General features: G+C 36.3%; 1 protein-coding gene across 3 annotated transcripts; it reads right to left on the bottom strand.

Moving 5' to 3' along the window:
• Window positions 1-297: 297 nt before the first annotated feature.
• Window positions 298-4,845, bottom strand: LOC107962177 (cell division control protein 2 homolog A). Of its 3 annotated transcripts, XM_016898466.2 has the most exons (9): window positions 4,706-4,845; window positions 4,232-4,282; window positions 3,971-4,155; window positions 3,406-3,526; window positions 2,766-2,939; window positions 2,081-2,244; window positions 1,267-1,354; window positions 1,110-1,163; window positions 298-643 (listed from the first exon to the last, which is right to left on the bottom strand). In XM_016898466.2, exons 2-9 carry the CDS (start codon window positions 4,238-4,240, stop codon window positions 554-556), a joined length of 885 nt encoding a protein of 294 aa, XP_016753955.1. In that variant the 5' UTR covers window positions 4,241-4,282; window positions 4,706-4,845; the 3' UTR covers window positions 298-553. The 3 variants fall into 3 exon arrangements, with proteins under 3 accessions (XP_016753955.1, XP_016753956.1, XP_040971857.1); XM_016898467.2 differs by lacking the exons at window positions 1,110-1,163; window positions 1,267-1,354 and having other exon boundaries at window positions 4,706-4,832; XM_041115923.1 differs by lacking the exons at window positions 1,110-1,163; window positions 1,267-1,354 and having other exon boundaries at window positions 4,232-4,823.
• Window positions 4,846-27,025: the final 22,180 nt, after the last annotated feature.

Raw genomic sequence — 27,025 nt, forward strand, 5'->3', positions numbered from 1 at the left:
TAAGGTTGAGATTTGTGGTGCACTGGCAAACCCCCGCAATACAGACCATACCGCACGCCCATATAAAACTTCTCTTGTATCATTTCTTTTTCTTTGTCTGTAGTTTTTTTCGATTTCACATAAAATCTATGTGCTCTTATTTTTATTTTCTTATAACTTTGCAATCATTCTATTGCCATTATCATTCTAGAAACATGTAAACACCAAAGGAGCCAAAAGAGGATTAGGCTGTTTCAGGCTGCAGTGAAAAAGCCATAAGAAATCGAAAGCAAAGGACAGTCGGAAAGGAGCAATAAATAACCCAAGTGATGAGATGAGATGACATTCACTCACTTATGAGCCAAACAAACATTCAGTCAGACTCAAGACATTGGAAAAGAGTACATAATTCCAAGGTAACTGCAAGAAAAATAATGCTCGAACTGCAAGAAAAATAATGCTCTTAGGAAAAGAAAAAAAAAATACCACACCATTTCTCAGTCAAAAACCCACAAAATGCTACACATTGACATTGATTGATATACGCTTCTCTCATTTAAGACGGCAAATGGTATTAAGGTACAAACCCAATATCCTTCAAGTATTCATGCTCAAGAGCACTTCTAGCCGTAATTCTTTTGCTTGGATCCATGCACAGCATTTTCTGAAACGTGATACAGACCACGACATTGTCAGTACAATATTACACCTACTTCATTTCTGTGTATAAATTCATTCCTACGTGATCATCAGGAATTGGTGATATGTTCAAGCCAACATAAACTGCTCTATATCAGAAAATCAGCTGCCTTTAAATTAGGATGTTCAACCAAGAAGTCACTTTTTCTAATTATGATCACACCCACTATGAAAATGATCTCAAGCTGCAGTGAGATTGAATTCATAATCACCAATATACACACATAAAAAAGATAGTAATCCTAAGTCATTAATGTCTATGCTAACGATGAAGAAAGCAAGTCAATCAACACAAATTTTCTGATTTTAGCAAAAGAAAAAATCGACAAGTCCAACTAACTCGCAAATCTTAAGAGCTAACACAAAAATTGACACTCTCACTTAGTAGCTCACAGTTAAAGGCCCCCCCCCAAAAAAAAAAAAATACTTACAGAAAGGAGGTCAATGCCAGCTGACTCAAGATTTGGAACAACAGTTGCCAAATTCTGCATGCGAAGGTGTATCAATTAATTCCTCTTTACATTATTTTCTCTCTAAGAGGTTAACTATAGAACAAAAGACCACTAGATGCCATAAAAACAACTCTACCTTAGTAGGCCACTTTGGGAAAGCAGACTTAAAATCAGGCAATGATGTCACCCCAGGCCATGTATCCTCATTTGGAGTACCCAAGATTCTTCATATAAAAACAATACATCAGTCTAAAAAGAATGCACAAGTTTTGGGGAGAAATTTTGCAACAATATTTCCTACAAAGCACATGTGGAAGGAATTTTTTTTGTTCAATGACCTAAATGTGCTCCATTTCCTTCATACAAATGTATAAAAATGTATGAACAGGTGTTTGGACATGTTAAATAAATAAAGAGCACTAACAGGCATGTGCCCAAAGATGCAAGAAATTAACATAAATAAATCCAGTGTCCAAAATAAGAATTTATAACATCATCCAGATCTTCTAATGCCAAAATAACTCTTCTTCAGCCTTTCCAGGCATGTAAGGAGGGGAAAGATATAAAGAACAGAAAAAGAGACATTTAACTTTGCAGAACCCAAGTACTAAGTAAGGGACACTCTTTTAAGTTGTTTATATAAGATCATCAGCATCCCTGTCGGTTTAAACAAAAAATTGGTTAAGACACAGCATAGACTTATTTCCAAATTTGGTTTCAAGGACAACCATGCTCCTGCAGATACATTATCAAAGTATACCTATAAACATGTTAGAGCTAACATTTGAATAGCATAGTCAAATCTTCCTTCCAAGATTATCAGAGCAAATCCTCCTAAAGAATGAAGTAAAAGTCAAATGCTGAAAATAATGATAAAAAGAACACCAGAAACATAAGAGGAAACCAAAATAAAATGAAGGCAACAAGTTTGCGGTCAGAGAGTACGACACCTGAAGATCTTGAATAGTTCATCAATCTCGGAATCCCCAGGAAATAATGGCCGCTGATTCACCATCTCAGCAAATATACAGCCTACTGACCACACATCAACAGGAGTAGAGTAATGGCGGGACCCAAGAAGTATTTCTGGTGCTCTGTACCACAGGGTAACCACCTAGAGATAACGACTATTTTAGAAGAGAGGCCAATGTCAATGTGCCTATGTACTGAATATTGAGCATACAGGTAATTAGCCAAGAACTATTTTCCTAAAACATTTAGGGCATATCTGACTAGAAACCAAGTCACTGGTGCTCAAAAGCAATCTAAAACTGCATTACAGACCCTGCAGCTATGGAAATCCTGCAATGTGATGCAAGGAAAACTAGTTGATGCAACTAACAAATTCCAGTTGCCCAGACTATCTTTTCCTATTTCCAGCATTAGACTTGTTCTTGACAGAAGTAAAACCAAAATGATTGTCCAACAGAAACACAGCAAAGAAAGGAGTTCTCCCGGCAAATTGATATTTTCTTTTTTTTTGGGACTTCTAATAATTATAGCTTATATAAGAGGAAAATGTAAGATCACTTTTGAAAACTTGATCAACTCTAAAAGCCTAGCAAAAGATGGCAGCCATCAAGCATTATTACAGAGTGAACAGCCAAAAACCTCAAACTTGGTGATTGTTGATACCTCATGTGTGAATGTTCTGACAGGAATACCAAATGCTCGGGCCAGTCCAAAATCAGCAAGCTTTAGTGCATTAGTACGAGGATCTATCAGCAGATTTTGTGGTTTTAGATCTCGGTGAAGAACCCTATGAGAGTGACAATAAGCAATGCCACGGAGAATTTGATAAAGGAATGTCTGCAAAATCATCAAATTGCAACATTATTACTAGGAATAATATTATTATCACACAACCAAGGTCAAACAATGACTGATAATAGCAAGGTCTTTGTGCTCTCAGGTAAATATGTAAACCTAGAATAGAATAATTAATATGATAAAGAGAGAGATTGTGCAATTAGACATTTCTTGAAAAGAAGATTCAACAGCACTACATTTCTTCCTTGTTAAGCTCAAATTTTTATCCAACAACATGACAGGTCTAAGATGGCCTACTCTCTAGCTTGCGCCAGACACTTGAATGAGAAGATTACCAACAAAAGAACAACAATGCGTCACACTTCAGAGAACATTTGTAAACCATCTCTTCTCTACTATAAACAATGTAGAAACCTACATTAACCATTATATTAATTCTTTGGAAAATAGTTTTACATTATAAAACGGTTAAATTTCAAATAGGCAGAAGAAAAATATGACTCACTTTTATTATTCTTGGATCTTTCCCGAATTCTGGACATGAATCCATGTGCTTTTTCAAATCCAAGTCCAAATATTCAAAAACCAAATATAAACGCTTCTCACTGTGCACTACATCCTGCAACCTGTCACCCAAAGATCAATCAGAGAAGCTTACAGCCAGTCTACATAAGAAAAACGAAGCTGGAAAATGGTCCAAAATATGAGCAGATTAGACCTTGCTTTCAAAACTTTCAGATCCATAAAAGCCAATACATTGGCTTAATTCAACCAATCTAAGTAGAGCAAATACCATCAACATCTTCCTGCTTCCCGAAAAAGTGTGGTGTTTTTTCTAATATTTTATTTTTTGCCTTTTACTCTTCCTTTCAGTCGATAGATCATACAAGTTTACAATATAGATCCACATCGTTTTAAATTGAAGTAGGTATTCAAAAAAATGCATGAAGTAAATACCTAGAAATTGAAGAGCAACACAAGCAGGAAGCAATATAGGTCTAAACTAGTGAGTGGAGAAACAGCAATGTGATTATAGGTAACGGGAAGTTGTATTGTTCAGTGCAGCATACCTAACGATATTTCCATGCTGCATTTCCTTCAAGAGAGAAATTTCTCTAATAGCAGTGCTAGGTACACCCTCATCTTCCTGCTCCAAGCGAATCTTTTTCAAAGCAATTGTTTCATTGGTGATGCGATCACGAGCCTTATAAACAACGCCATAAGTCCCTTCACCAATCTTTTCAACTTTCTCGTACTGAAAATTTGATAAAAGGAAAGGATAAGGAGCACAATAAGAGGTACACTGAAACAACAAGGGTTGATTCACAAACCTGGTCCATGCGGTCTAGAGCACATCAAATGTTGGGTCTGTTGCTCAAGAACTGCAGAAAATCGAGGTTACAAGGGGAAAAGCTAAAAGTAAGAGGAAAAAGGGAAAATAGATAATTGGGGTGGATTCATCTCAAACATTAATCCAAAACAGAATAATCTGCATTGACAGTAATCTTCAACATGGAAGGGAAAGATGAAGAAAGCGGAATCGAAGGATTGCAGTTGCAGTTAAGGTTTAAAGTTTGAAGCAAGCAAATGAATATAAATCAAACCATCCATCCAAACAAGAAAATAGTAGAAGAACAGCGCAATGAGGGAAAAAAGAAGTAAAACTCAGACGAAATGAGAAAAGGATTTCATTCGGACTCACTCACTCACCCACCCTAGACCTTAACCTAATTTATATCCTACTATATTAGAATTAGAGTACGACTGTAAGAAAGAGTACGAGTTGTTGCCCAAACAACACCAACCCTAAAAAAAAGCGAGATCCATTTGACTTCTCGATCCCTTCTCGCCTTCTTCAGTTTTCCTTTCCTTTTCTTTCTGCCCAAATGTTTCTTGTTCTAGCTGAGTCTTTGCCAATTATTATATCCAAGAGGATCGAGACTTTAATTAAATTTATATTTAATAATTCTTTAAATAGAGCCATCAAAATATAAATGAGGGCAAATTACACCAACAACCACTTAATTTTGGGATAGCTAATAAAATAGTTGCCTAGTTTTTATCTCAATCACTTAACTTTCAAAAAGTTACAAAACAGTTACTAACGTTATAAAAAAGTGAAAATAGTCACTGATTAACAGTTACCATTAAAGTGTTAACAGGATTGCTGACGTGGGAAGTTAACCAGCTGATGTGGCAAGTTAACTTGCCATGTTGGTGAAATGGCTTCATTCTTCCTCTTCTTCTGCTACTGCTGAGTTAGTTGAAATGATTATTAACACCAAAGAATAGTTCCTTCAGAAAAACCTTCATGGTTATACAACTGGGGCTTTTGGTGGCTTACTTGTAGTAACAGCACCAGATTCAGTCGAAGTTTTGTTGGGTGCACCTTGACAATTTTGCTTAGGGTTCAATGCCTCTGCTTCTTTAGGAGAAGACCCTTTTGGCCCTTCACTGGCAATATTAATCACCACTTTTCTTCCTCTACCATTTCCCTCCATCATTTCTTTAATTTTTAGTACTTCAATCTTATCCCTTTCAATATTTTTCACTATTATACATAAGTCTAATGAAAAAACAAAATTCTTGCAGGAAGAGGACATGCAAAATGAGGAGGGGATTGAAGTGGTTAACACAAAGAATTTGAACCCAAATACAGAAATAGAGCATTCATAGAGTCCCACTAAGGAGTTGGAAAGCAGGAGATTAACCTTTGAAAGGAAATTGCTTGAGTTGCATAGTCTAAAAGAGAAGTTGTCATGCATTGCTTATTTATAAAAGGATTTAATTGGCAAAACTACAGAAATTGGCAAGCTCATTTACAATTTCTGCACTTAAGGCTGAGATAAAGGATCTTCAAGAAATTATAAGGCAGGGTAATATGGAAATAAAGCAGCTAGACATGGCAAAGCAGTTGATAGAGGAATTGCAGAGGAAAAATAGCAATGGTAGCCAGATAAAGGGGCAGATAATTTTGCTTGAAGAGAAATTATCCGGATTTACTGCCATTGAAACCTCTACTTGTAACACCCCAAACCCAGCCCAGACGTTATGGCCAGATCCGACATGCCACATCGAACCGCTCAAAACATTTTATATTGTTGATCTAGAAAAACTTACTTAGTGTTTTAAAAGATAATTTCATTATAGGTTAAAGTGAATGGAAGCTGTGCACCAGGTAGGAAATCAGAAAAGAGGAGGTGAGTCCATCGGACTGCTTAAGTACCAAGCTCCCTTCGGATCCAATCCTAGACATGCATACCGCCATTGCCACACCTTAATGTCATGTATATTTCTAGGAAACCGATTTGATTAAGTCCTTTTTAGGAAAAGTGATTAATTTTGGAAAATACTTTCATTATGGAAGCTTTGCTTGTTATCGTGGTATTTTGAAATCAATTGTTGTTTTTGAAAATGCGCCCCAAAGCTTTCCAACTTCAACAGTTAAAATAAGTAATACTTATCTTAGTAACACATATTAAAACTATCAAGAATAATTAAGCGACCTTATTACATTTAAAAAAAAACCCAAAACCTCAAACGTAAATAAAAGGATATCCAGTTCACCAGAAGAAAATCAAACTTTCAGAACGGGTGGCCACTCCGAATTCCCTCACAGCTCCAAGCCCACTATGGTTGGGGATTACATGCGTGGATGGAAATAAAAGGGGTGAGTTTGGGGAAACTCAGTGTGTAAATTAACCAAACCATAGCCTATATCAGCTCAAACCACAGAAACAGAATAAGTTGGCCTTAGCCCAGAACAGAAATTCAGAATAAAGCCCATAGGCCCATAACAGAACAGAACAGATATTACATGTTTATGCAGAAACCCAACCATATCCAACCGTATACACCCCCGTACCAACCTTACACCGTGTGGGGATACAACTCGACCCACCCAACCGCTACACACCACAGAATTTGCAGCATGGCTGCCAGAACAGATAATGTGACAGAGTCACTAGATACAGATAACCGTGGCAGAGCCACCAGAACAGATATATGTGGCAGAGCCACCAGATCAGATATTTGTGGTATAGCCACCAGGACGCTTCCTCCATAATATAACCCATGTCCCCATGCAACAGAAATAATATGTCATGGCATACGTATACAGAAACAGAACATCATGCTTTTAAAAAAAAATAACCCTAGGGTATAACGGTAATTTTGCATACATAGGGGTGTTCAAGTAATTTCACTATTCTTAAGGTTTTCATACATAACATAGCCATTTACGTACGATCAGAAACACTTACTACGTTTTCTTACCAACTTGGACCCGTTGGCCCATTATCCCGTTTTTGGCCCATTAAGCCTAAAAATATCGAAATGCACAGAATCGCGCACTCTGCAGTCTTATCACTTTAATTTACCATATACATCAAACTATTAATCTCATAAGCATTCACACACTCACAAGATCTCGAAATACCGGCTTTTTGGCATTTCGGCTTTTCGGCTTGTGCCGATCTAGTCTATAAGAGGGTGTTAGTTACACACCTGTTTGTGACGATATGCTGACGAGATCCACACACGAACCGCCTACAATTGGATTACTAACACGTTAATCTAACTATTCAAATACGAACTACGTATTAACCCCTTACAATATTCGGCCAACCACACCTACAGATCAGAGTAAGCTTATAAGAAATCAATAAGCAACTCATTAACAAATTTTTGTCAGTGTTTACCACATAATCATAATTTCACTACAAGCTGTCTTCCTAAGCAACAGTCACTAAATTATTTATAACTGGAGCTACGAAACTCCAAATCAAGTGCCGTTAGTTTTCCCTGAAAATAGACTCATATATCTTCTATCCATAAAATTTTCAGAATTTTTGGTTTATCCAATCAATACCATATTTTTCTCAAAGTTTCCCATGTTTCACTGTTTGACTAATCTGACCACTCTTCATTACGAATCAAATTTCTCATTGTACAGATTTAAAAATATGTTCTTGTTTATTTCATTTGAAACTAGACTCAATAAGCTTTAATTACATAATTTGTTCAGCTTCTAATTCATCTCCCACAATTTATGGTGATTTTCCAAAGTCACGTTACTGCTGCTGTCCCAAGCAGATTTATTACCAAATCACTCTTTCACACATACCTTGCATGCATGTTATTTAAACATGTATATCACCAATCAATCATCACATATCTATGATTTTACTTAAGTATAATCTCCATTTCATCATTTTAAAGAACAACATGTTAGCCGATTTTTCCCTTTAGCATCTAAGGCACATGCATGCTCATTTGTTTGGCTCAACTTCACCTATATTCCATTTTTCATCAAAAGAACATGAAACAACAACCATTTCCTTCATTTTAATTCATGACTAAATGCTCACAACACAACTAAAAACCAAAATATGCTTCAAGAGTTAAGGTAGAATCAAGAACTCATGAACCTCAAAATAGAAGCAAGGTACCAAGAACTTACCTTCAATTTTGCTCCTCCTAGTGACCGAATACTCAAGAGCTTTCTCCTCTCCTTTCTCTTCTCTAACTTTCGGCTATGATGAACAAAGATGGACAAAACTTTGTTCTTTTCATCCTTTTGTTATTTTATTACCCTACATTTTATGACACAAAATAACCTATATTATTTGTGCCATACCTATGCCATAATGTCAATAAAAAAAATGCCCATAATGCTTATCATGCTCATCATGGAACATTTACCTAACCCATTATCAATTTTTATCAATTTTTACCATAAATTATGGATATCAAGTGCACATATTGTCTTCAACAACATGATGGCCGACCACTTCTTGTAAAATGGGAGGTTTGACATGCAAATCCTCCTATTTTGCACTACTATTTATTTGGTCACTACAAATTAGCCTATAGCATTTTCAAACATTTTCACATAGGTCCTATTTCATAATTTCACTCACAAATGACAAAATCAAGGCATGAAATTTTTCCAACATTCACAGAATTCCCGAAAATTAGGGCGTTACAACTAATATAGGTATGGCACAAATAATATAGGTTATTTTGTGTCATAAAATGTGGGGTAATAAAATAACAAAAGGATGAAAAGAACAAAGTTTTGTCCATCTTTGTTCATCATAGCTGAAAGTTAGAAAAGAGAAAGGAGAGGAGAAAGCTCTTGAGTATTCGGTCATTAGGAGGAGCAAAATTGAAGGTAAGTTCTTGGTACCTTGCTTCTATTTTGAGGTTCATGAGTTCTTCTTGATTCTACCTTAACTCTTGAAGCATATTTTGGTTTTTAGTTGTGTTGTGAGCATTTAGTCATGAATTAAAATGAAGGAAATGGTTGTTGTTTCATGTTCTTTTGATGACAAATGGAAGATAGGTGAAGTTGAGCCAAACAAATGAGCATGCATGTGCCTTAGATGCTAAAGGGAAAAATCGGCTAACATGTTGTGCTTTAAAATGATGAAATGGAGATTATACTTAAGTAAAATCATAGATATGTGATGATTGATTGGTGATATACATGTTTAAATAACATGCATGCAAGGTATGTGTGAAAGAGTGATTTGGTAATAAATCTGCTTGGGACAGCAGCAGTAACGTGATTTTGGAAAATCACCATAAATTGTGGGAGATGAATTAGAAGCTGAATGAATTATGTAATTAAATCTTATTGAGTCTAGTTTCAAATGAAATAAACAAGAACATATTTTGAATTCTGTACAATGAGAAATTTGATTCGTAATGAAGAGTGGTCAGATTAGTCACACAGTGAAACATGGGAAACTTTGAGAAAACTCTGGTATTGATTGGCTAAACAAAAAATTCTAAAAATTTTATGGATAGAAGATATATGAGTCTATTTTCAGGGAAAATTAACGGCACTTGATTTAGAGTTTTGTAGCTCCAGTTATAAATGATTTAGTGACTATTGCTCAGGAAGACAGCTTGCAGTGAAATTACGATTATGTGGTAAACACTGACAAAAAATTGTTAATGAGTTGCTTATTGATTTCTTATAAGCTTACTCTGATCTGTAGGTGTGGTTGGCCGAATATTGTAAGGGGTTAATACGTAGTTCGTATTTGAATAGTTAGATTAACGTGTTAGTAATCCAATTGTAGGCGGTTCGTGTGTGGATCTCGTCAGCATATCGTCGCAAACAGGTGTGTAACTAACACCCTCTTATAGACTAGATCGGCACAAGCCGAAAAGCTGAAATGCCGAAAAGCCGGTATTTTGAGATCTTGCGAGTGTGTGAATGCTCATGAGATTAATAGTTTGATGTATATGGTAAATTAAAGTGATAAGACTGCAGAGTGCACGATTCTGTGCATTTCGATATTTTTGGGCTTAATGGGCCAAAAACGGGATAATGGGCCAACTGGTCCAAGTTGGTAAGAAAACGCAGTAAGTGTTTCTGATCGTACGTAAATGGCTATGTTATGTATGAAAACCTTAAGAATAGTGAAATTACTTGAACACCCCTATTTATGCAAAATTACCGTTATACCCTAGGGTTATTTTTTTTTAAAAGCATGATGTTCTATTTCTGTATACGTATGCCATGACATATTATTTCTGTTGCATGGGGACATGGGTTATATTATGGAGGAAGCGTCCTGGTGGCTATACCACCGATATCTGATCTGGTGGCTCTGCCACATATATCTATTCTGGTGGCTCTGCCACGATTATCTGTATCTGGTGACTCTGTCACATTATCTGTTCTGGTAGCTATGCTGCAAATTCTGTGGTGTGTAGCGGTTGGGTGGGTCGAGTTGTCTCCCCAAACGGTGTAAGGTTGGTACGGGGGTGTATACGGTTGGATATGGTTGGGTTTCTGCATAAACATGTAATATCTATTCTGTTCTGTTATGGGCCTATGGGCTTTATTCTGAATTTCTGTTCTGGGCTAAGGCCAACTTATTCTGTTTCTGTGGTTTGAGCTGATATAGGCTATGGTTGGGTTAATTTACACACTGAGTTTCCACAAACTCACCCCTTTTATTTCCATCCACGCATGTAATCCCCAACCATAGTGGGCTTGGAGTTGTGAGGGAATTCGGAGTGGCCACCCGTTTTGAAAGTTTGATTTTATTCTGGTGAACTGGATATCCTTTTATTTACGTTTGAGGTTTTGGGTTTTTTTTATATGTAATAAGGCCGCTTAATTATTCTTGATGGTTTTAATATGTGTTACTAAGATAAGTATTACTTATTTTAACTGTTGAAGTTGGAAAGCTTTAGGGCGCGTTTTCAAAAACAACAATTGATTTCAAAATACCACGATAACAAGCAAAGCTTCCGCAATGAAAGTATTTTCCAAAATTAATCAATTTTCCTAAAAAGGACTTAATCAAATCGGTTTCCTAGAAATATACATGACATTAAGGTGTGGCAATGGCGGTATGCATGTCTAGGATTGGATCCGAAGGGAGCTTGGTACTTAAGCAGTCCGATGGACTCACCTCCTCTTTTCCGATTTCCTACCTGGTGCACAGCTTCCATTCACTTTAACCTATAATGAAATTATCTTTTAAAACACTAAGTAAGTTTTTCTGGATCAACAATATAAAATGTTTTGAACGCTGCGATGTGGCATGTCGGATCTGGCCATAACGTCTGGGCTGGGTTTGGGGTGTTACATTTAGAAAAATGCCCATAATGCTTATCATGCCCATCATGGAACATTTACCTAACCCATTATCAATTTTTTATCAATTTGTACCATAAATTATGGATATCAAGTGCACATATTGTCTTCAACAACATGATGGCCAGCCACTTCTTGTAAAATGGGAGGTTTGACATGCAAATCCTCCTATTTTGCACTACTATTTATTTGGCCACTACAAATTAGCCTATAGCATTTTCAAACATTTTCACATAGGTCCTATTTCATAATTTCACTCACAAATGAAAAAATCAAAGCATGAAATTTTGCCAACATTCACAGAATTCCCGAAAATTGGGGCGTTACACTACTAGAGATGCTTTGGTTAAGAACAGGCTTGAAGATATTAAAAATATTGAATTAAAAGTTATTAAAAAGAGGAGGAGAAATAAAGAACTTGAGCTTGAAAAGAGGGAAATTTTTGTTCTAGGTGCACGGCATATTAACCATTAAACCTTCTTTTTCTTCTCCTCCTCCTCTTCTTCTTTTTTTTTTCTTTGTTGGAAAGCTTAAGTAAAAACGAAGAACAAAAGCAGAACCTAAAGCATTAAGTTGAATTTGGCAGAAGCGAGTGAGACGATCTTCCTATTCCAGATTTGGCCTAGTTGTCGGCTGCTTGATTAGCATCCCCGGATTAGAACTTGATGGTCATTTACTAGCCATTTAAAAAATTTTCCCGTTAAAAGCTTGAATTTGTCCTTTCTTTCACTGTGTTTTTCTCCGCTATAAGTTTGAATGTAGGCACCGTTCATTGAGATTTTTAGTCCTAATTTCCATATTAAATTTTATCTTTACAAAAGCTTGAATTGCCTATTTTCTCGTTACAACTTACAAGTATATTGCAATTGGAGAGAGTTTGGGAGGGATTGTGAGAGAAATGAAACTCAGAACTTTAGTTTGAAAAGCAAAAATAAAAGAAGGGAAAGGTAAATGATAGGGATTGCGTTTGTTTTGTCTTTAAAGTAAGAAGAAATTTGTGGGGTTTAGGGAAGAAGAAAATTACAGGGATTTCTTTAAAGGAAGAAGAAAGAGAATGAGGGAGGGAGAAACGGGTTTAGGGAAAAAGAAAATTTTAGACCCCGTCACCTGCCATGTCACCCGTCACCTGCCATGTCACTTTGCCGTGACGTCTGGGAAGGAAAACGACAAAAGGGATTGTTTTGTAACTTGTTGAAAGTTGAGCGACTGAAATGAAACCTATGTGACTGCTTTGTCAGGTACCCCAAAGTTGGGTGACTGTTGGTGTAATTTACCCTATAAATTATTTATTAATAATTTATTGATTTTGCATGTAGTTTATCATAAAAACCACACAAATATCAAGCTCACTCCCTCGCCAAAACCCCAAAACCCACTACCCTTCCTCACTTTGTTCCCTATTCTCAGTTAAGATAAAGTTTTTCCATTCATCCAAATTTTCCATAAAAAATTATTCTTAAAATTGATTCATTTTAATATTTTTATTTTATTTAAAATGATAAAATATTTATTCTTCAATTCTTATCTAGTAGTTATGCTTAGAATTTTTGGACTTTAAAATTCATAAAGAGCAACCAGTCATAGTTTTCTTTTCTGCCTTAAAGACCAAACAATAACAAAGATAAAGAAAGATACAAGGTACTTACTTAAAAATTTAGGTAGATTCGGTTCATTTAGGTGTTACTGTAGATGAGTTATTGTTTATTTTCTTTGTATTTTGTTTGAGTGTTTGAGATTGCGATGATTGAGTTTATTTTTTTAAAGATAAATGTAACACCCCTCACCCGTATTCGTAGCCAGAACAGGGTTACGGAGCATTACCGAAACTTTCAGAACATTTTCAGATAATTCAAACATTTAATATTCATTCCTCGAGATTTATTCATAATGTCCCTTAAATGGACCTTCAAGCCCAAAACGAGCATTAGAATCGAGTCGGGAGTTTACTTCCTGAAAAATCAAGCACCTCGATACAAGCTCGGATATATCTCTTTTCATACCATTCCACCAATACATTTTCGTACTACCCGGGTGAACTAACATACCTCCGTTATGAGCTTCATGCAAAATATTCTGAATCAAATCAGCATTCTTCGGAACACAAATCCTTCCACAAAATCTCAGACAACCATCAGAATCTATCTGAAAATCTGATTCACTGTTCGACTCACACTGAGCTTTCTTAGCTTGTAACTCTTTATTAGCTTCCTGAGCATCACAAATTTGTTGAAGAAAAGTCAGTCTAGCTCTTAACTCTGCTAGAACTGCACTGCTATAAGATAGGGTTAGTCGTGCGTTCATAGCTCTCAAAGCAAATAAAGACTTTCTACTCAGGGCATTGGTAACCAGATTTGCCTTACCAGGGTGATAATCAATCACAAGTTCATAGTCTTTTAACAATTCCAGCCATCTTCGTTGCCTCAAATTCTAGTCTTTTTGGGTCATCAGATACTTAAGACTTTTATGGTCTGTATAGACATGGCATTTCTCCCCAAATAGGTAATGTCACCAAATCTTCAAAGCAAATACAATGGAGGCTAATTCTAGATCGTGCGTAGGATAGTTTTTCTCATGGGGGTTCAGTTGCCTCGAAGCATAAGCTACTACCTTGCCTTCTTGCATAAGCACACAACCTAGTCCACTCAAAGATGCATCACTGTATATCAAAAACTCTTTCTCTGATTCCGGTTGCACTAAGACTAGTGCCTCAGTCAATAACATTTTCAACTTCTCAAAGTTCTGCTGACATTTTTCTGACCATTCAAATTTGACATCTTTTTGAAGTAATCTTGTCATAGGAGTGACTATCATAGAGAATCATTTCACAAATCGTCTGTAGTATCTAGCCAAACCAAAAAAGTTCCTAACTTCAGTTACATTCCTTGGCGGCTTCCACTCAATAATAGCAGAAATCTTTCTAGGATCAACTCGTATACCATCTCCTGAAATAATGTGGCCTAAGAATCCGACCTCTTGAAGCTAAAACTCGCTTTTACTAAACTTAGCATACAACTACTTATCTCTCGAGGTCTACAATACAATTCTCAAGTGCTCGGCATGCTCTGCCTCATCTTTAGAATAAACCAGAATATCATCGATGAAAAACACAACAAACTTATCCAAATATGACCGAAAAATTCAGTTCATTAAATCCATAAACATGGCAGGAGCATTCGTTAATCCAAATGGCATGACAAGAAACTCGTAGTGGCCATATCTCGTTCTAAAGGCAGTTTTAGGCACATCAGACTTTTTAACTTGTAATTGGTAATATCCAGACCTCAAGTTTATCTTAGAGAACCATGTCGTTTCTTTCAACTGGTCAAATAAGTCATCAATCCTTGGTAGAGGATACTTATTTTTGATTGTCACCTTATTGAGCTGTCAGTAGTTAATGCATAATCTCATGAAACCGTTCTTCTTTTTCACGAATAATACGGGAGCACCCCACAGTGAAAAGCTTGGTCTCACAAAACCCTTGTCAGTCAACTCTTGTAATTGTGATTTCAATTCTTTCAGCTTAGTCGGGGCCATCCTGTACGGAGCAATAGAAATAGGACATGTCCGGCATCAGCTCAATACTGAATTCAACTTCTCTAATTGGAGGCAAACTTGGCAATTCCTCTGGGAATACATCCGCATACTCGCATACAATTGGCACTGATTCAATTTTCAATTCGGATTCCTTTGTATTCAATATGTATGCCAAATAAGCTTCATACCTTTTTTTCATACATTTTTGAGCAGTCATTGAAGAAATTACCATTAGAGACTTATCTGCATCATCAGATTCCACCCGAAGAATCTCACCGTTTTCACATTTCAATTCCATAACTTTCTGTCTACAATTCACTATAGCATCATGTAGTGTCAACCAATCCATACCCAGTATGACATCAAATTCATCAAATGGCAACAACATAAATTCGGCCGGAAAACAATAACCTTTAACCATCAAAGGACATTTCTTACATACTTTATCAACTATCACATGCTTTCCTAACGGGTTTGACACCTTAATTATAAATTCTGTAGACTCGACAGGTATATTCATACTAGATGCCAATTTCATACACACATACAAATGAGTAGAGCCGGGGTCTATCAAAGCAATAATAGTAGCATTATAGAGAGAAAAATTACCAGTGACCACATCAGGAGAAGTTACATCTTCACACGCGCGTATGGCGTAGGCTCTAGCCGGAGCTCTGGCTTCAGACCTCACTACTGAATCTCGTGTCACATTCTTACTACCAGACCTATTCCCGATATTTCTCGAGGGTCTTCCCTTAGAAGCTGCGCCACTCGGCCTTGAATGCTGAAATCTTTCTTTCTCTACCATCTCGGGGCAGTCTTTAATATAGTGGTCTTAAGAACCACACTTGAAACAAGATCCCTCACTCACCCTACAGGTGCCAAAATGATATCTCCCACATTGCGGGCACTCAGGTTTAGAAGGTTTAGCGTTACCCAAACTTGCCACAGATGTAGCCTAAGATCTAAAACCTGAATTCTGCTTTCTACAGTTCCCCGTATAAAAGTCCAGCTGACACATATGGATGAGAGTACATCTTTCTAGATTTCTTAGACTGAGATGGCAACGACTTACTTGGATATCTCTTTCTTGTGTCTCTAGCCTTAGACTCAACTTTCTTCTTTTCTTTGACCAATTCTTCGGCTTTGCAAGCCCGCTCAACAAGTACCACAAGTTCTTTCAACTCAAGAATACCCACTAATGTCTTAATATCCTCATTATGTCAACCTTTAAATCTTCTGCACATCTTAGCTTCGGAGGATACACACCCCCGAGCAGATTTGCTAAGTCTGATGAATTCTCTTTCGTACTCATTAACTGTCATACGACCCTGTTTCAAATCCAAAAATTCTTTGCGCTTCTGATTAATAAATCGCTCACTAATGTACTTTTTTCGAAATTTCTCTTTAAAGAATTCCCAAGTAACCCTCTCCGGTGGTACCACAGATATTAGTGTTCTCTACCAGTGATATGTCACATCTCTTAACAAAGATATGGCACATTTTAAGCTCTCCTCGGGTGTATAAGATAATTCATCAAATACCTGTATCGAGTTCTCTAACCAGAACTTTGCTCTTTCAGGGTCGTCATTGGTATTTGCCCTAAATTCCTCAGCACCTTGCTTTTGAATTTTATCAACAGGTGTTCTAGAGAATCTCATGAAATCCATGTTTTGAGGCATCATGGGTACGAGGTGAGGATTTGGAGGAGGTAGGGGAGGTTAAACGTTTGGGTTCGTTCGAACGAACTCCATATACCATGCATTCATCATATAGAGAAAGGCTTCTCTACCTCCTTCTCCTCTACTGATAGTTTCGAGTCTACTCTCGGATGGCACCTCCCCTTCAGCGGGAACAGGCGTGTTACTTTCTACATCATCCGCCACTGCTCTGTCGGGATCCATTTGCTATATGAAAACACACTTTAAAATTGTTAGGAGTCGTCACACTATCATAATATATATGGCATGTATAGCTAGACTCAAACACATGCTACATAATCTGAGAATCGACTAAATCGTAGCTTTAATACCACTAAATGTAACACCCCTTACCCGTATCCAACGCTAAGACAGGGTACGAGGCATTACCAAACTTGTACTCATACATTCATGCAAAAGTCGGCTATAAAAATTTTCTTCAAAGTAACTTCATTCATACATACACAATTTGTCCCTAATATGAGCCTACAAGGCCCAAAGCAACCATCAGAAAAGATTTGGGACTAAATCGAGGACTTTAGAAAAGTTTGGGAAATTTTCCCCAATACAGAGCCACACGCCCGTGTCCTCCGGCCGTGTAACTCTCTGACTATAACGTCAGTACCAATTTACGGTCACACGGCCATATCACACGCCCGTGTGGCCAGACCATGTAGTCAATTACAAATAAATGAATTTTTCATAAAATGGTGCAGACTTTACACGACCAGAGTACACGCCCATGTGGGTGGGCCGTGTCTCTCACACGGCAGAGACACGCGCTCGTGTCTTAGCCCGTCCGTTTACTACTGGGCATATTAGCTTGCAAAATTTAGATGCAGGAGATATATGGCCATTTCAACACGCCCGTGGGGCAGACCGTATGTCACATACTATCTAGACACATGCCCGTGTGTCTACCCGTGTGGACTATTTAAAGGCTATTTTCCAAGCCATTTGTCACCCTTAATCATTCATACACTCAAACATATTCCATAGTATACAACATGACATATTTAAACATTCAATTATTCCACACGATGGCACTTTCATGCCTTCATAATGTCCTTCTACTACACATTCAATTAGTCACACCATTTGAAAGCATTCTACACCAATTTCATGCATAATCAAATTTGTTACCATAACCTTAAATTATCCATTCATGTCTATAGTCATCTTAGGTCATTAAGTCATTCCTTATTTCCTAATACTTAATTCATTCCTTATCACATATCCATCCAACAAACCACATAGCACATCATCAAGGCATTAACACATGCATGCATGAATAATTAGACATTACAACCCAATAATCAATTATGAGCCATATTATATGGCTATTACAAAATCAATCATCAACATCATAGGCCATCACAATTTGGCCAAATAGCATGACACATATCACAAAATGACCAAGTCCCCTATACATGCCATACTCAAAATAGCAAATTCACTATACCCAATAATCTTTTGATAGTATGATCGAATACTCCGACAGCTTCCGATCCCTGAGCTAGCTTGGCAAAACTACAAAGGATGGAAAGAGACGGGGTAAGCATTAAAGCTTAGTAAGTCCACATGCAAATAATATGCAATGATATTAAGCAATTAACATGCAAAGACATAGTAACATATACATAAGGATTATTCATCAATTAAACCTTTTGACTTACTTATCATATGTACATATATACTTTCTTATCACAAATCATCCTTTATCAAGGAATTATTCTTGGGTTTAGCGTACATAACTGTACCCATCGTAGTATATCATATAACCATACCTTTTTAACATGCCCTCTTTGGGACTTTCATCACATCCATTGCATTACCCGTTGAACACTTGGAATACTATTGGATATGCGAAAAACTTGCACATAAGTGCCACGTATACATTTGTAGTCAAAGCTACCTTATAACATTTAACGCTAGTAAAAGAGCTACTCACAGGCTTGCTCATGTAAGCTATCAGTCAAGGTGTAACTATACGGGCTGCTCACACAAGTTGTCAGGTATCCGACCAACTCAAGGATTACCTAGCCACCAGTAGGACATACAAGACCATTGCCCAGAACCTAATTACATGTATCATATCCATTATGAACTCGGACCAACTCAACAAGTTTGGGCGCTCGCATCCATAATGAACTCGGACCAACTCAACGAGCTCAGATGCCTCATATATATCACGAACCCAGACCAACTTAATGAGTTCAGATTTCTTAATTCCTAGTGACATGTCACTTGTATCCTAGACTATTCCTAAGGTTCAAACGGGATTCTTTCTCATATGCTCATAATATCTTTATCGCATTTGTTCGTAACATTGTGGATAACAACTAATATCATTCATACTTACAAAGTTGTCATTAGGCATAACATACATAATATTGATAATACATTTATCACATAATGTCAACACATCAAAATATAATACACTGTCACATTATTTACACATGTACTTACTTCAGTACAAAATGATGGTAATCGAGCCTAATCGTCGTATTCTTTATTCTTTCCTCGATCAAGACCCAGTTCACGTTTTTCTTGATCTATAATGCCAAATTTAACTTGTTTATTAATCACATTATTCAAATCAATCCATAATTCATGCTTTGGTAAAATTTACCCTTTTACCCTTATCTTTTCACTTATTTACAATTTAGTCCTTAGGCTCGTAAAATGAGATGCATGCATTTTCTTGGTTACCCAAGCCTAGCCGAACCTATACCATGCTCATAATAGCCTAAATTTTCCTTTATTTCACATTTACTACCCACTTTTACACTTTTACAAACAAGTCCCCCTTTTAGGTGTTTTCACTAAAAATCACCTAGTAAAAGATGTTTATCATTCATCAAACATTCATGTTACACATGGTAAAATTTCATACATGAATCCTAGATCAAAATATAGCTAGAAATGGGTAGATCATGCTTTAAAGACTTCAAAAAATACAAAGAACATTAAAAACGGGGCTAGGGAGCACTTACAATCAATCTTGGAAATGTTGAACAAAACCCTAGCTATGGCTATTGAGAAATTCCGCTAGCACTTGGAGAATATGACACATTTTTTCTTTGATTTTCCCTTTTTATTCTTTTAATTACCAAATGACCAAAATGCCCTTAGGGTCTTTCTTTTAAATTTTTCCTATGCATGTCCATTTTTGTCCAAAATTATAGAAATTGGTCAAATTGCTAATTAGGACCCTTTAATTCATAATATAAAGCAATTTCATGCTTAAAGCTTCTAGAATGCAAGTTTTGTATCTTATTCAATTTGGTCCCTAAAATTCAATTAGACATTTTATGCATAGAATTTCTTCATGAAACATTCACTTAAGCATGCATTCATATCACAAACCTCATAAGAATCATATAATAATTATTTTTATCTAGGATTTTTGGTCTCGAAACCACTGTTCTGACTAGGCCCTAATTTGGGATGTTACACACACGCTCGTGTGGTCCAAGGGACATGCCCGTGCTACAGGCCATGTTCGACCCCATGTAACTCTCTAACTTATGTACATGGTCGTGGCACAAGCCCGTCTGCTAGGTCGTGTAGCACACACGGCTGAGACACACGCCCGTGGCTCTGCCCGTGGCTCCGCCCGTGGCTCCACCCGTGGCTCCACCCGTGTGCTCAATTCTGAGCATTCTGTTTTCTCGAATTTAAGGTACAGGGGACACACGACCTAACTACACATCTATGTACCAGGTCGTGTGTCATACACGGTATAGACACACGTTCGTGTGTCTGCCCGTGTGGACAAAATAAATCTATTCCTAGCTTCATTTCTCACCCAAAATCATACCAAATTCCTGCACCAAACTTACATCCAAACACCAACCAATCCAAGCATTGAATTCAAGCAATTTATAACATCTGATATGATATATTGTTACATGCACTCATGCTTTTAATCTTACCTTTTATAAGCATAGTTATTTTAACCTTTCTCAATCAATCAATAATAAACACTTATGTTATTTCCATAAAATAAACTTAAATACATATATATGTACCAAAACCTAATCATCTCTACCTATTCCAATGACTAGATTACAATAATCATTTATATTTACGTGCCAATATGACCAATATAACCTATACATGCCATTGTAACCATAATTACTTTACTATATTGTACCGACATGGGCTAATGGATAGTGTGAGTGATCTCTGCTAAGCTTCCAATCCAATGAGCTTCCGATTTACTCTAAAATAGGGAAATAAAACTAAGTAAGCATAAAATGCTTAGAAAGTTCGTATAACATGGTACTTAACTTACCATTCATTTTATTTTGAGGTAACTATGTAAGGCATATTCAATCAATTTGACCTCAAGCCCTACACATATCCTCATTGCCCTTGTTAGTCATATATTCCGTAATAGCATCAAAACATATATGGGCTCAATAACAATCAAGTTTCCATGAACATATGCTTTCCATAACATGTATACATTTAACATGTATAAATCATCTCTTTATATTATAAGTATAATTTCATAATAGTTCATCTCGAGTTTAGATTATTTCATGTCAGAACTTTACTCATATCATTCAAAATATCAAGGTCACACGAGTAGTAGTACACTCAAGGTGTACAAGTCTATAATCAATGATGAACATTCTCATTAAATAATTTCCATATACAAATATCATCATCTCATACTTTCATATGTCACTTGTCATCTATCATTATTTTCTTGTATTTTAGACAACTACATGTAATAACTCATCTTATTATTCATATCTTCTCATGTCTGGATTGTCACCTGTTGAATTTTATTTGAAATATCGATGTATACACAGGTAGTACACTCAAGGTGTACAAATCAGGATCTGTCAACTCATATTCGATGTTACCTATAAGGTACAATTTTAGAGAGTACACTCTCGAGCCACACATGTATACAACAGGATTACTAGTCTAGGCTAAATTTTTTTTATGACATATACCCTAAGGAACTTGATCTGGATTACAAGTTCGGGCTAAATCCAATCCATAACATATGCCCGAGAGGACTTATATTAGGATAACCCGTCTGAGCTAAACCTTTTCTATAATGAGGTCAATAAGATTTGTAACGCCCCCAATTTTCGGGATTTCTGTAATTTTTAATAAATTTTAGAAATTATGTGTTTTAACTGTCTGTTTTGGGTCTGAGTATGTTAGTGGGCTTTTAAAAGGCCCAAGAGTAAATCCAATTTGAGGTAATTTCTGAATTCCCAATTTTAGAGAGAGAGGTTTCTGGCGTTGTGGGCTTTTAAATTAAAGAAGGTAAAATAGGGCACAAGAGACCTGTGGCAGAGTGGCATGTGATGCCACATAAGTGTTTGAGGGAGTGGCGTGTAGATCTTTAGGGGGAGCTAAGGTTCGAGTCACAAGGCAAGCAATTTGAGGTATTACTTTTTTGTGAACAAAAAGGGGATGTGATGGAACTCAAGGGGAACTCTGCTAGGGAGAGGTTGAACTGGTAAGGAGATTGAGTAAGGAAGAGATAAGGGAGAAGATTTAGGAGCTGATCAAGGAGGGTGGTTTTAGCCGAATGTTGGACTCTTGAGAAGCAAGAGTTGGCCGGCCAAGGGTCTCTAGTATAGGGAGTTTCGGCTAGGTCTTTGAAGGGGGGATTTCGGCATTTGGGAAGTGTGGTGCCGTCCCTGGCAATTCTTTTTCCTTCTTTTCTTCTTTTGGCTTGCCAAAATAGGTTTGGCTTAGGGTTTCTTATTCTTTCCCTTTCATTCTGCTAATAGCCGAACTTGGAAGCCCTCACTGTGCTATTTTCTCTATAACCGAATACTACTTCCCTTCTCACCTTTTCTTTTCTTTCATTTTTTCTTTTCTCCATCGCCGAACCCATACTCTTTTCTCTCTGTCTCTTCCCTTATTTTCCTTTCTTCATTATTTCTCCATAGTCGAATCTTATCATAGCCGAACCTCTATTATTTTCTTTCTTAAAAAGCCGAAACCCTCATACCTGTAGTATAGGAAACCGAACCTTTGGCTACTTGAATCTGCTTCTTCTCGTAACTACGGTGGATTGGAGTTAAGATCATAGATAGGAGCACTTTTCTGGGCCGAACAACGATTGGTAAGTTTTTTAAACAACTTCCGTTAATTATTTATGATTTAAGATGAAAGCCGAAACCCCTTAAAGGTGGCTAGCGTTTGACTAAGGGCGTTGGTGGCTCTTTCTTTTTTCATTGTGTAAGCGTTAGCGTGGACAAGGGAGGGTGCAGTGAAGGGTTTGAAGACTGATTCGGATTGGATCTCTAGATCTAATCTATATTTCGGCAAAAAGGTAAGAAGGGGCTAAGGGAATGTTGGCCGAATATGGTAAGGGGGAAATAGTACGTAGTTTGTTTTCGGTATGTAGACTGATGTTTAGTAACTCGATTGTAGGAAACTCGTGAGTGGATCTCGCCAGTGTACCGTTACAAATCAGGTGTGTAAATGACACTCACTCATAGACGAGATTGACAAAAGCTGAAAAGTCGAAATGCCGAAAAGTCGGCATTTTGTGGACTTACGAGCGTGCGAATGCTCGTGAGGTGGTTTGTTTGTTAATTTTGGTAATCACAAGTGGTATGATTGCAGAGTGTGCAAATTCATGCACTTCAGTATATTTGGGCTAATGGGCCGAAAATGGGTTAATTGGCCAACGGGCCCAATTCGGTAAAAACGCTCAGTAAGTGTTTCTGTTAATGCATTAATGATTGTAATATGTAAGTAAACCCTAAAATAGTTGAATTTACTAAAACACCCCTAAGTATGAAAATTACCGTTATACCCCTAGGGTTAATTTTGACTGAAATGCATATTCTGATTCTGTTTGCTGCATGTCATAACATGTAGATCTGTTGCATGGGATATGGTTATATGATGGAGGAAGCGTTCTGGTGGCTCTGCCACAAATATCTGTTCTGGTGGCACTGCCACAAATATCAGTATCTGGTGACTCTGTCACATTATCTGTTCTGGCAGCCATGCTGCAAACTTGTGACGTGTAGCGGATGGGTGGGTCGAGTAGTCTCCCCACATGGTGTAAGGTTGGCACGGGGGTGTATACGGATGGATATGGGTTGGGTTTTCTGCATACATGATATATCTGTTCTGTTTATGTTATGGGCCTAAGGGCTTCATTCTGAATTCTGTATAGGGCTAAGGCCCAACTTAATCTGTTTCTGTGGTTTGAACTGATCTGGACTATGGTTGGGTTATTTTACACACTGAGATTACCAAACTCACCCCTTTAATTTTATCCATGTAGGTAACCCTCAACCATAGTGGAATTGGAGCTGTGAGGGATTCTGAGTGGCCATCTGTTCTGCAAGCTAAATTCTCTTTTTATGACTTGATTAGTTTTATTTACTTTAATTACTTTGGGTTTAAGTTGTAATAAGGCCGCTTTAATTACTTTTAATTGCTTTTAATATGTTTTGTTAGCTTGGGCATGATATTGATTTAATTGTTTGAAGTTGAGTAGCTCTAGGCGCGTTTTAAAAAGATTACTTGTTTCAAAATATCACGATAACATGGCAAAGCTTCCATAATGAAAATGTTTTCAAGATTAATAACCTTTCATAAGGGTTTTAAACGAATCGATTTCCATGAACAAACACTCGGTTAATGTGTGGCAATGGTTGTGTGCATGTCTAGGAGTGGATCCGTGGAGAGCTTGGTACTTAATCAGTCTATTAGACTCACCTCCTTTTTTCTGGCATCCTACTTGGTGCACAGCTTCCATTCACTTTAACCTAGAACGAAAATACTCTCTAAACGCTAAGAAAGATTTTAGATAAAACATGATTTTTTCAGTAACGCTTCAACGTGACACGCTAGATTCGGCCGTAACGTCTGGGCCGGGTTTAGGGTGTTACAAGATTACTCATCTGAGCTAAATCCCATCAGTAACAAATACTGGACCTCATTCATTTCGGGAAATCACATATCCATCGATTTTCCATTTATTCAACCGAGATTTAAACATTTTTCAAGCATTATCGGGCATGTGATTATTTCATACATCCATAACATTCATATAATTCAAATAAACACATTCCACATTCATTTCAAGCATAAAAGTAACATTTTTTATCATTTATCATTTTTCGGGCATTATCGTTGATCGGGCTTTGTCAGATACAATTTCAATGTCACACACACACACACACACACACATATATATATATATATGATATTTATACAATTCAGAATGCAACATTTAATTCAAACATATAAACATACACAAATTAGTTACACGAACTTACCTCAACAAATGTTCCTGCACGTAAAATCTACTAATCTGATATTTTCCTCTTTTCCTCGTTCTAGCTCTGAATTTGGTCTATTTGGATCTATACGAGTAAATTTTACATCAATTTATCACATTTCATATTCAAGTGAACTCAATTTATATCCTAGGCAAAATTACCATTTTGCCCCTAACTTTTTCATAAATTCCCATTTCGTCCCTAGGCTCGGAAAATGAAATTTAAGCAATTTACTCCTTATTCCAAGCCTAACCAAAATTTCACCTTAAAATTTATAGCACATATATTCTATAAAATTCAGAATTTTTCTTTATTTTTCAAAAATTTACATTTTAGTCCCTAAATCATGTTTTTATCAAAAATCACTTTGTAAAAGTTGTTTATCTATCAATAACCTTTCATTTTCTACCATAAATTTCTAATTTTTAGTATATACATCTATGACCTGATAGATTAAGCTATCCCGATTTCAAAAATATCAAAATTACTAAAACAAGACAAGAAAACTTACCCAATTTGGCCAAGAAAGTCTTTTCTCTCTCTCTCCTAGGGTTTCCATGGAATATTTTAGGGAATAAGATGATAAAAATTATTTTTATTTCTATTTAATTAATTTATCATCTTTAATAATTTTGATTTCCAATTTAGTCCTTAGCCTTTTTCTAATTTTCCATGGATGAATCATCCAAAAATATCTACTAAATTTTTATTAATGGTCTAATTACCATATAAGGACCTTAAGTTTTGAATTCCATAGCTATTTGATCCTTCTAACTACTAGAATTCAACTTTTTCATTTTATGCGATTTGGTCCTTCCTGTAATTAAACACATAATTGGTAAAAATTTCTTATCAAAATTTTCAGATGACATTTCTATCATATTACAAGACATAAAATAAAATTAAAATAAAATTAAAATAAAACTTATTTTTTGGCTCAGATTTGTGGTCCCGAAATCATTGCTTCGATTTCACTGAAATTGGGCTGTTACAACTCTCCCTTAGTCCTCTAAAATTTTACCAGTAAAGAGATTCAGATATTACCTTCTCATAGTTTCCTCTAATTCTTAGGCAGCTCCCTCTATATCAAGTCATTGTCAGAAAATTTTTACTAAAGCTACCTTTTTATTTATTAGTTTTTCTCTTCAAGTGCCAGAATTTCAATCAATCTCTCACTGTAAGTCATGTTAGGCAGAATTTAACATTTATCAAAGCAATAACAGATGATGAGTCTTCTCGATATTATCATAACACGTATACTCATAAAAACATTGTGAATTATGTAGAACTCTGATAATAATAATACCTATCAACATGCAACGGGTCCAATTCTTTTCAGTAAACTTATATGACCCGATAAACCACAGACTCGATTTGCCTTTACGACCAAATCGGGGAACTTTATTCCATGGAAAAACTTTCAAAAATATTTTATCACCAATATGAAACTCTATTTCTTTTCATTTTAAATCCATGTCGAATTTTTGATGACCAAATACTGCTTTTGTAACAGCTCGATTTAGACCCTAGTTAGAAAAATATTTTAAAAATTATTTTCTGTGTTTATTATGTATGAATTTGTGTGTGTGAAATTTTCGTGATTTAATTTTGTCGTTTGAGTGTCTGATTTAATAAAAGAACTTAATCGCGTAAAATGAAAATTTGGTAGTTATTTTTAAAAGGGCCGAATAGTGGTTGTTCTTTTAATGTGAAGGCTTTATGTTGCAATTAGCCCATTGGTAATTAAAGTGGACGGTAATGGTTATGGTTATAATGGTTTTATAATTTAATAATATAAGGTTAAATAAGTAATTAAGTAAAATGTTATTATATGTTATAATATACCATAATTAAAAACAAGCTTTCATATGTCTTATTCTTGCCAGAATAACAAAATAAGAAAAGAAATAAAAGAAGCTAGGGTTCGGCCATCTTTTAAGCTTAATCAAGGTATGTGTTTAGCTTGATTTTTGATAATTT

Source organism: Gossypium hirsutum, chromosome A06 (assembly GCF_007990345.1).
Source record: "Gossypium hirsutum isolate 1008001.06 chromosome A06, Gossypium_hirsutum_v2.1, whole genome shotgun sequence".
In the NCBI taxonomy this organism is placed as follows: Eukaryota; Viridiplantae; Streptophyta; class Magnoliopsida; order Malvales; family Malvaceae; genus Gossypium; species Gossypium hirsutum.

Coding starts and splice junctions, on each gene's coding strand:
- LOC107962177 (XM_016898466.2), bottom strand. Junction 2,940..3,405: donor AAGATCCAAGAATAATAAAA/GTGAGTCATATT, acceptor ATGATTTTGCAG/ACATTCCTTTATCAAATTCT. Junction 644..1,109: donor CTGGCATTGACCTCCTTTCT/GTAAGTATTTTT, acceptor ATCACGTTTCAG/AAAATGCTGTGCATGGATCC.